Source organism: Quercus lobata, chromosome 5, assembly GCF_001633185.2.
Source record: "Quercus lobata isolate SW786 chromosome 5, ValleyOak3.0 Primary Assembly, whole genome shotgun sequence".
Classification (NCBI taxonomy): domain Eukaryota; kingdom Viridiplantae; phylum Streptophyta; class Magnoliopsida; order Fagales; family Fagaceae; genus Quercus; species Quercus lobata.
In genome coordinates this window covers 73,733,356-73,743,693 of record NC_044908.1, presented here as the reverse complement: position 1 = coordinate 73,743,693, position 10,338 = coordinate 73,733,356, and the positions used below count along the sequence as shown (strand labels likewise).

The 10,338-nt window shown below is 37.2% G+C and overlaps 1 protein-coding gene and 1 long non-coding RNA gene across 3 annotated transcripts; one reads left to right on the top strand and one right to left on the bottom strand.

Moving 5' to 3' along the window:
• Nucleotides 1-344: 344 nt before the first annotated feature.
• LOC115991106 lies at nucleotides 345-1,004 on the bottom strand. The gene is made up of 2 exons (XM_031114850.1): nucleotides 972-1,004; nucleotides 345-866 (listed from the first exon to the last, which is right to left on the bottom strand). Exons 1-2 carry the CDS (start codon nucleotides 1,002-1,004, stop codon nucleotides 345-347), a joined length of 555 nt encoding a protein of 184 aa, XP_030970710.1.
• Nucleotides 1,005-7,075: 6,071 nt separating this feature from the next.
• LOC115992714 lies at nucleotides 7,076-9,076 on the top strand. 2 transcript variants are annotated; one of them, XR_004092626.1, is made up of 2 exons: nucleotides 7,076-7,390; nucleotides 8,826-9,076. It is a non-coding gene; the product is annotated as an uncharacterized LOC115992714 (long non-coding RNA). The 2 variants fall into 2 exon arrangements; XR_004092625.1 differs by having other exon boundaries at nucleotides 7,076-7,399.
• The last annotated feature ends 1,262 nt before the right edge of the window (nucleotides 9,077-10,338 follow it).

Here is a 10,338-nt window from a genome sequence, read left to right as displayed (position 1 = left end):
CCCAATTTTGAAGGGAACAAAAATTTGAGGTTTTGGGGGAAAAGGGAGGAATGAGCATTCCCTCCTAACCATTCCATTCCCTCCCACTTAAACTCCTAAACAAGGGAATGAACATTCCATTCCCTCCGTTAAAACTCCCAAACAAGAGGAGGAAAGAATATTCTAAAAATATTCCTTTGATTCCATTCCATTCCCTCCTCCCAAACGGAGCCTAAGACTCCAACTACTATTACAGAGACGACACCATTTGAGTAATTAACACACGTGTGAAATTTTGGTTTTTAAGTAGTGTCGCGTGTGACTTTTTTTTTTTTTTTTTTGATAAGAATGCTAGTAAGCTTTCATTAAACTGGGCTGAAACCCAAATCAGTTACATCATTAAGGACTTGAGACATAATTATAGGGGGAGTATCTTCCACCCAAATAGTACATTCAGAAATCAGTTTGGCATGTTTAGCCTTGAGGTGAGCTGCCTTGTTCCCTTCTCTGCGCGTGAAGGATGTCTTCCAAGCTCTAAACTTTGGCACCCAAGATTTTATACTAGTAACAAGTTGCTGGATTTGAATAGGGCCCGGATCATGGCTGGCAATGGCATTCATAACAATTTGGAAATCCCCTTCAAGAATAATCTCCCTAAGGCCCAACTCCCAGGAGAAAATTATGCCAATCTCAGTAGCTTTGGCTTCAGCATCTAGAGCTCCTAATGGGTATGGGAGTGTTTTGCTAAGAGCTCCCATTATTTGGCCTTTATCATTCCGAACCACCACTCCAATCCCACACTGACCCCGTTCCTTGAAAACAGCCCCATCAACATTTGTCTTGTACCGACTTGGTGGAAGGGGTTTCCAAAGAGTAAGGACGTGGGACTAAGGGGCATTAGAAGAAAAACAGTGGGTTTGGAACTCCGCCAAGTAGATTCTTGAAGCCTCAAAAATTTGCAAGGCCGTTCTACTGGTTTCCCCATGTTGCACTGCATTTCGATTATTCCAAAGGAACCAAGCCATTGTTGCGAAAGTTTCAAGGTCTTGGGCTGGTTTTTCCTCCATTACGCACCAAAATAGGTCCATGAAGTTTGGTGGGCTGGCCATGAGGCCAGAGGCTTTGACATTTGCCATTTGCTAAACTGCTGCTGCAATATCACAACTCCAAAACGTATGACCTACTGTTTCCACGCCTTCACACAAGTCGCACTCCACTTCCACTAGAATCTTACGGTCTCTGAGCTTAGTTTTAGTTGGGAGGATGTCTTTACACGCTCGCCAAATAAAGTTTCTAATTTTGTTTGGGCAATGGAGCTTCCAAATTGCTTTCCAAAGTGACTTCATCCTGGTGTTATTCGAGCATTCCCCACCATTGTTCTTGGACAGTTGATTGTGGCTTACATGGTAGGCACTTCGGACCGAGAACACCCCATTGGCTGTACCAGACCATACTCTACGGTCCTCAGGGAGAGTGGAGCTTAGAGGGATAGCCAAAATAGTTGAAGCCTCATGGGGGAGAAAAATGGAATTAACTAACTCAGATTTCCACACGCCTCGCGTGTGACTTGTTGAGCAGTGTCGTTGGTCTTGTCTTTGAAAAGGAGGACTTGTAAAAACAACACCGTTGTCTTTTTTATCTTCTTCTCCTTTGATAACAAAGCTAACTAAAACCTACTACATTTTTGCTTAATTAATTGTTAAGTTCCTTAGAGCATCCACAGTAGTGGAGATAAAAATTTAGCTTTTTAGCTCCACCAAAAGTTACTTTATCTATTTTACCTATAGACATGCTACAGCAGTGGATCTATTTTAGCTTTCAACACATTAAAATAATATAAATATCACAACAAAATAATATATCTCTACACTAAAATAATATATCATTTACAATAAAATAATATATCCTACAACCAAAAAAAATCCACAGCACCATCCACAACCACCTATACCATCAGCCCACCACCATCATCGGCCACAACCACCACGACAACCACAACACAACATAGGAAAAAAAAAAAAAAAAAAACCAAACCAAAACCACAACGGCTGGGACGACACCTATACCATCAGCCCACTACCATCACCGCCACAACCACCACGGCAACCACAACACAACATAGATTAAAAAAAAAAAAAAAAAACTCACAACCACAACCACAGCGGCTGGGACGGCGTGGGGTGAGGCGATTGATGGTTGGAAAGGCTTAAGGTGAGGCGATCGGCAGCTGGGAAGGCGTGGGGTGAGGCGATCGGCGGCTGGGACAGCGTGGGCTGAGACGACGGTAAACTGAGAGATGAGAGATGAGAGCTTTGGGAGCTTGAGAGTGACTGAGAGAGAGGACGGTGAGATAAAAGAAATGAAAAAAATAACCAAAGCAATATTATTTTATTCCGGGGGTGAATAAACAATTAATTTTTTTTTTAGATGTCTGCTACAGTGCACATCTAAAGATAGATGTGCACTATAGCAGTTCAGCTAAAATTTATACCTATGCCTCCATTGCTGCTTGGCCCTTTTTGGTATAATGGTGGAGCTAAAATAGCATTATAGCTATTTAGCTCCACTGCTAAGTAGCTATAACGTGCTAAGTAATGAGGTATCTGGATAATTATAAATGCTTTATATGACAGTCCTCTTTGCTAACTTTTTCTTCTCCTTTCTTCTCTTCCCCCCCTTTTCTTTTGGTTTTTTGCGAGAATGCAAGTGTTCACAGGTTCTAGTCAGTCCATACAATCAATAGCATCAACAAACATTTATAAAAAAATAAATAAAAAAATAAAAAATTATACAGGACTTTCAATTAATCATAAATAATATTAGAAGCACAAAATATTTCACAACTTGTTGAGGTTGTAAATTATAATTGGTGTAAGGACGCGATTTGGTGACGAACCTAAACAGTATTGGGTTCGTACGTAAAAGGCCCAGACAATATAATTTGTAGAGCGTGGGTGTAAAGAACTAGGTTAACTGTGGTATCTACCTCCAAGGTTTTCTCTCAAGCCCATACAAGGTTTTCCTTCTTTTCCGTTGGTATAATGAACATTTTTTCTTAAGTCCCTAGTGTAATTCTCTCACTCCTCCTTCTTACTTCTTTCTCTCCAGCTTTATGTGTGTTCTTCTTTTTCCCCGATCCCCTTCTTCATGTTCTTCTTTTAGTTTATATACTCCCCTTTGCGATCCATCCTCACCGAACACGTGTAGATTGTGTCCGGGGGATTTCTTTCTGTCCCATCTGGCACCTCCTGGAACTTCCTATGGGCAGCTGTAAGGCTGCTTCCCTACTGTTCAGGTATCACCTCCACATTAATGCGGCCAGAGAGTTGGTTGAGAGGTCATTAATGCGGAGGCAGCTATAGTCTCAGATATTTGTTTGCCTTATCTCTTTCATCTTTAGTCGGCTACTCTACCCTTTGAGATGACCTAATTCTGAGATCTGATCGCGGTGAGACCACGTCCTGATCGTCCTCGGACGCGATCGTCCTCGGACGCATACTGCCGAGGAGCATGATGTCCTCGGACGGGTACACGGCCTCGGATGGGCCTACTGGCCCAACAATCCTCAGCCAATTCCGAATCCTATGGGCCTATCGACCGAATGATCCCCACAATTGGTATAATACCACTTTCATATGAACTATTAATGTTATTATATATTAATCACAAACTACTAACTTGACAATTATGAAAAAATTTGTGATATTTTTTATAAGGGACTTTTTGATTTATCATGGGTAATACATACGGGAGTCCAACATACATAGGCTGGTAGAAATTTTAGACTCTGTGGAACATATAGCACATATATAACCTCACTAGATTCTCAAAAACAACGGGACTAACAACATCAAAGAGGTCCCTTTTTTTTTTCTTTCTCAAAAAAGAAAAGAAAAAATAGAGGTCCCTTTTTGTCTTCCCAAATATCCAAAGAAGATTGGAGGAAATTTCAATGAAGAAGATTGCCAAGTTTGCTAATCATGTTACAGACAGAACCAATTGCTCCATCTTTTGTTCATAATTTTGAGTTAAAATTTAGGGCAAGTTTGGTATGTTGTAATAAATCTTGTAATGGAATGGTTTGATTATTCAAGTGTAGTAATTATTTTGATAAAAAAAGTGTAATATTTGCATTTTTATTACAGGAAATAGTTAATTATTTCCTAATAATAGGCATTTCTTAATATATATAATATATAACAACGTTTAAAATTAATATATTTCCAAAAAAATAAAATTTTCGTATACAATTATTTTAACAAACTTTCCATACCTAACAACCAAACTTATAAATAGAAATAATTAGTTAATGAGTAAAGTTAGGGACACAATATTTTCACAACAAATTCTAAGTTACAAATTATTAGTGGTAGATAAAAAAGTGATATTAATGGTGAGCCTAGATGAGAACCAGTAATAGATTAATACTATTTAAGATTTGATGTGGATGTAGCACTACTTTTATTCCATTAAAACATCTTTATTTTCAGTAATAAAGATTACTATTCCTAACATATCTCCATTTAGTGTGCCAAACATGCCCTTAATTTCTTCCCTCTATATACCTACACAAAACTTTGAAGATAGCATCTGTATGTGAGTGCACCTACTTGCATTTTATAAACTATCGTGGAGTTCCCCTCGTACCATTAGATATAGGGCTTACAGTGGACATTAATATAGGGCTTACAGTGGAGTTCCCCTCCTATTCATGCTTCCCAAGGTTCAAACACTTGCTAAGAGCAATGGGAAATATTATATCCAAAATATTTTACAATAAATCTTAGGTGACAAATTATTACTAGTTGTTATTGATAGTCAAAAAAATAATTTTAATGGTGAACCCAGATTAAAATTAATAACAACTTGTAACATAGGATTTTTTGTGAAATTATTATAAAAGTGTTGTGAATGTAACATTCCTTGAAAGCAAATGATGCAAAAAAAGTAATATGGAATATATATCCTTCTTTGTATTCTTAAACACGCAGAATGTTTTTTGCACACGGTGTGTGCAAATATACACACCGCCTAAATACACTAAGGCTATGTTTGGTTGGAATAAAAATATGAGAGATTTTTGGTGGGAGAAGTGTTTGGTTGGAGAGATTTTGGGGGAGACCCAACTCCCACCCCCCCGCCCCCCCCAAAAAAAACTAACATGATTTTTTTTTTCTCCTTCATTTTGACCATTTGGGTTGTAAATATTTATAAAAAAAAGTTATATAACAAGGGTATGAGTTATATAAAAAGTTATACAATCTCTAATTTTTATCGCTCTACTTTTCTACTCCAACCAAACATAAATAAGGGAAACTAAAATATTTTCTATTCTCTCACTTTTTTTTAATCTCCACAACCAAACGACCCTAAAAACATATCTTCAGTGTATTATTATAAGAGCATCCACATCAGTGGATGTATAAATGTGTATAAGTGTGTAAAATGGAAAAAAAGTCACTAATTTTACACATTTTGAGCAGAAAAACACCCACATCAGTGGGTGTAAACTCGTGTATATTTGCAAGTTGCTACAGTACCTGTACATATTTGCACGGGCACTGTAGCATGTGCATATAATTTTTTAATAATTTTTTCTCTCTCCTCTCAGTACTGACTCTCAGCTCCCTCTCTCTCTCTCTCAGGCGGACAGCTCTCTCTTTCTCTCATCTCATCAATCTTTCTTCCCTTAGCTTCCGCCAATCGCCACCGCCACCGATGAGAACGAGGTTGAGGAAGCCCAGTTGCCGGAAGAGTCCGTTGCCTATAACACGAACGGAGTTCTCCGACGGGTCCATCGCCTAGAATCTCATGGGTTTTGATCCATTTTTGGTTGAGATCTTTCTTCTTCTAGCTTCCGCCGATCGCCACTGCCGCCGATAAGAACAAGGTCGAGCAAGCCGAGTCACCGGATGAGTCCATCGCCTAGAATCTCGTGGGTTTTGATCCAATTTTTTTACTGGGTTTGTTTCTCTTTTTTTATTTTTTATTCTATTTTACTGGTTTTCTTTGGGATTTCGGTGTGATTGGCTTGTGTGGATTCCGGTGTTGATCTTGTTGCACAGTGGGAGGTCGGAGGCGTCGATCTTGAGAGAGATGGTGGCTGATGATGGTGGCTGTGCGGATTGGGTTAAGGAAATGAATATTTTATTTGAATAAACGTGTATAATAGACAAACTGATGTGGGTGTTTTGTAAAAATAAGTGTGTAAAATAGAAAAAGTAGGTTTTAGACGTGTAAAATGGAAAAATTTATGCACGAACTGATGGGGATGCTCTAAGAGAAGTGCAACATTCACAACATTTTACAACACTTGCACAAAAAATATTAGAGAGGTGATACGTTCACAATATTTTTACAACATCTTCACAACAAATCATAGGTGGTTGGTTGTTATTAGTTTAAATTTGAATTTAGTACTGAAATTACTTTTTTAATCTAACAATAATAACCAGTAACAACATGATACTTAATATTTGTTGTAAAAATATTATGAACATATCATTTCTCAAAATATTAGGTGATAATTTTTTTTTTTTTAAGAAGATTAGGTGATAAGCTAAACTCACCATTGAAATTATTTTTCCACCCACCAGTAATGGCCAATAACAATTTACTACTTAAAATTTGTTGTAAAAATATTGTAAAAATATCATAGATAATATCTCTATTTTTTATAAGTGTAAAACACAGTACGTGCACTGGGCCCAAAACACACTGCCGTCTAACTGAGAACCGTCTAAAAGACTCTAAACAATAGGCCCAAATCTAGGACCGGGTGGTCTTTTTCACTCGCTAAATTCACTCGCTAAATTTACAATAATATCCCATCAACCGTCAGATTTCATTCCACCTTGTCAAATCCAACGGCCCATAATCCCTACAACTCTGTCCCCACCCCAACTTCAACTCTGACGTGGAAACCGAACTCGGAAACGAGAACACAACACGCACTGTTGAGTCGGATCCAGATCCTCTCCATTTCAATATGAAATGGAGTGTCCAGTTAAGGACTAAGATTGATTTAAAATCAATCTATGGCCTAAAATCAGCCACGCCATTTAAAATACACTTAACAGAACAATGAGCCTTAATTAACGTTAGTTTTCAACGTTTCTTCTGTCTCTATGGGTTCTCCCTTTCTCTGTCTCTCTCATCAGAGATCCATGGCTCCTTCAACTTTTACCCACACGACCACTGAACCGACATCACTACATCAATGATGCTTCGACAACCTCTCCACCCCAGTCGTGAATCAATGGTTTTTCGGCCATGGCTGGGCTTTGTTGAGAGTGAGATGAGTGAAAGAGCCCAGAGTCAAAAGAAGAAAACCCAGCCATGGCCGACTTCTCCTTGAACGCACATCTCCGCCATTGACAGATCTTATGACCAGAATCACCTCGAATATCTAGTAAGGAAGGTTGATATCAGCTTTCCAAACCCCACCCCCAAAAAAAAAAAAAAAATCTGAGTAGTTCAAAATTTGTTATTTGATATATGGTTTTGTTCTTTCTTTTCATGTTTTCTTTGTCAAAGAGCATCCTTATGTTTCATTTATAGCACTAAAGATTATCCCTTACTTTGATTGAATTTTTTTTCCTTTCCTTGCTATAGATCTGTGGTAACTGTAGAAGGTGTATATGAGCTTCTCTCATCTCGGTTTCTCTCTCTTTTTACCCTCGGATCTCATTTTATTTCAGTTTTGATTAGTTTGATGACTGTGTTTTCTTGTTGAGTGTAAAGCTTGATGATTTTGCTTGAATTTGAAATTTGGGTTTTGTGGGTCTCTAGGCTTTGGCATTAACTAAGAGTAAGTTCTGATATCAATTGATTGAAAAAATCATAAAATCTTTTTTTCATTTAAGTTATATATTTATATAATAATAATAATAATATGTTGAATAAACAATATATAAAATTTTGTTAAACTTTGAAGTTTCAAAATATAAAATCTATTCAACCTATCTTGGGGAAAACATGACTGATTTGAATGCTTAATGTAAGTTTGGTAGACATCAGGATTATAATTGCAATTTGAAATGAGCTTTCATGGTTATCACTTTTTAATTCATTGATTGATTGTTAAAGAGTTTTGGTCGTTCGTGGGGTTCAATGGATAATAAACTTCATTTGGAAAGGTCTCTTTGGAAGGCATAGAAGTAGTGTTACTAGGATAACCAATTCCTATTTGTTTACATGGACTTCGTTAATAATATGAATTTTTATTTTTAGCTTGTCATTATTTATGCTGCTTGTATATAGATTTCCTCTAAAAAAAAAAAAAATGTATCACTTGTCAAATAAAAAAGGCTTAAATGAGGTAATCTTAAAATCTCTTATGGCAGTTTGGTTTTGTATTTACAAGAATTGATATATTATTAAAGACTTCTCTTGGCATTGATCGAATCCATCTTGTTGCAAAATTTGTCTGAAACCAAAGTCTAGCTTTTATTGAAGCCTCCACGATTGCATCCTGAACTGCTACTAGGTAAGATGCTGAAACACTACTCGCTCCCCACTGAAGATTAAATCTACCCTGAAGTCCTTTGCTTCATATGCAAAACCACTCCATTTTGAATTTCCTTTGCCTGCACCCAGCCACTTTGATGATGAGTTGCCAATCCCTGTTGGAGACAGGGTTTTGAGTCAGCTAGCTGTGATCTTGAGATTGGGATTGTCCATTTTTAAAGGCCTCCTTATACCTGAGTGAAAGAAGGCTTGAAAATTGTTAAAGAACTTTGCTAGGACTTGAAAACTGTTTAATGCTGAGACCTACTTATGTTGTGAGGCATATTGATATTTTTTGTATCTAACAAGCCTTCTTTCTTATTTTCTCCTTTCTGTAGGGCATCATTTTGGTATAATTGTTGGGGAGTCAAGCCATCAGAAATTGTCCGAATCTGCAAAATATTCTCAAAAAGTAGATCTTCAAGGATGCAAGACTTTCTTCTTCTTTTTTCTTGCCCAATTTTCTATGAGAATCATGTATTGTCAACAATCATGTTGTTATGGTTTCAATAGAACTCTTGTTATCATGGCTTCATGGTCTTGTGATCAAAATGTTCATTTTAATAAACTTTTGATCATTTTTGGATCACTGCCCAGGTAGACTTTCAATGAAGATTCTTGAATTCAAAATTTCCTTTGTACTAGTGTAAAATTTGAATGAGTTTGTTAGCAAAAAATTTGATATTTAATCAAACAGATAATGTCATTGATTTTATTTCATAGCTTATGTAACTTAACCCCTGATACACTGTCACAAACTTCAATGTTCAAAATTATTATTAAGCAATGAAGCATAATCCTGTTTCAATTTGTTCAAACTTCAAACTAAAATCACAAGGTGACAAAGTTCACCACTCAACCCGGCACATTGCTGCTCTTCAATCATCTGGTGCTTATCATATTGCTGAAATCCATATTAATCATGGTAGTGGTAAGACTTGAATATTTAATCTTTCAATATAGTCTGATGTTGGAAAAAATCCATATTAATCTTTCAACATGGTCTCTCTTTTTTTCCCTTTTAAATGATCAAATGATATGTATTAACCAAAATAAACCATTACAAAACACGCAAAAAAAGAAGCAGCAAACATAGACCAACTGGTCAAGCTTTTCACCGTCAATAAGAAAGTCCAATCGGATCAAAACTGAAACAAAATAAGTCCTAAAAGGTCTCGGCAAACAAAAAGAAAATTAAAATAAGACAAAATAGAGACAAATTGAGATGAGAGAGACCCATACACCAATTACAGTCTTCACTCTACAGTTACCAGAGATATATAGCAAGGAAGGGGGGAAAATTCAATTAAAGAAAGGGGATGAACTTGGAAAAGAAAACAAAAAAAAAAAAAAAAACCCATTGATTCACGACTGGGGTGGAGAGCTTGTTGGAGCATCATCGTTGTAGTGATGTAAGCTGATATCAAACCTTCCTTACTAGATATTCGAGGTGATTCCGGTCATAAGATCTGTCAATGGCGGTGATGTGCGTGCAAGGAGAAGTTGGCCATGGCTGGGTTTTCTTCTTTTGACTCTGGGCTCTTCCACTCATCTCACTCTCAACAAAGCCCAGCCATGGCCGAAAAACCATTGATTCATGACTGGGGTGGAGAGGTTGTTGGAGCATCATCGTTGTAGTGATGTCGGTTCAGTGGTCGTGTGGGTAAAAGTTGAAGGAGCCATGGATCTCTGATGAGAGAGACAGAGAAAGGGAGAACCCATAGAGACAAAAGAAACGTTGAAAACTAACGTTAATTAAGGCTCATTGTTCTGTTAAGTGTATTTTAAATGGCGTGGCTGATTTTAGGCCATAGATTGATTTTAAATCAATCTCAGCCCTTAACTGGACAC

What these genes read in the sequence shown, in the direction of transcription:
- LOC115991106 (XM_031114850.1), bottom strand. Translation starts at nt 1,004, where the DNA reads ATGGCTTGGTTCCTTTGGAATAATCGAAATGCA. An exon ending in TTTGGAATAATCGAAATGCA is followed by an intron (nt 867 to 971) that starts GTGCAACATGGG and finishes AATGCCCCTTAG; the next exon opens with TCCCACGTCCTTACTCTTTG.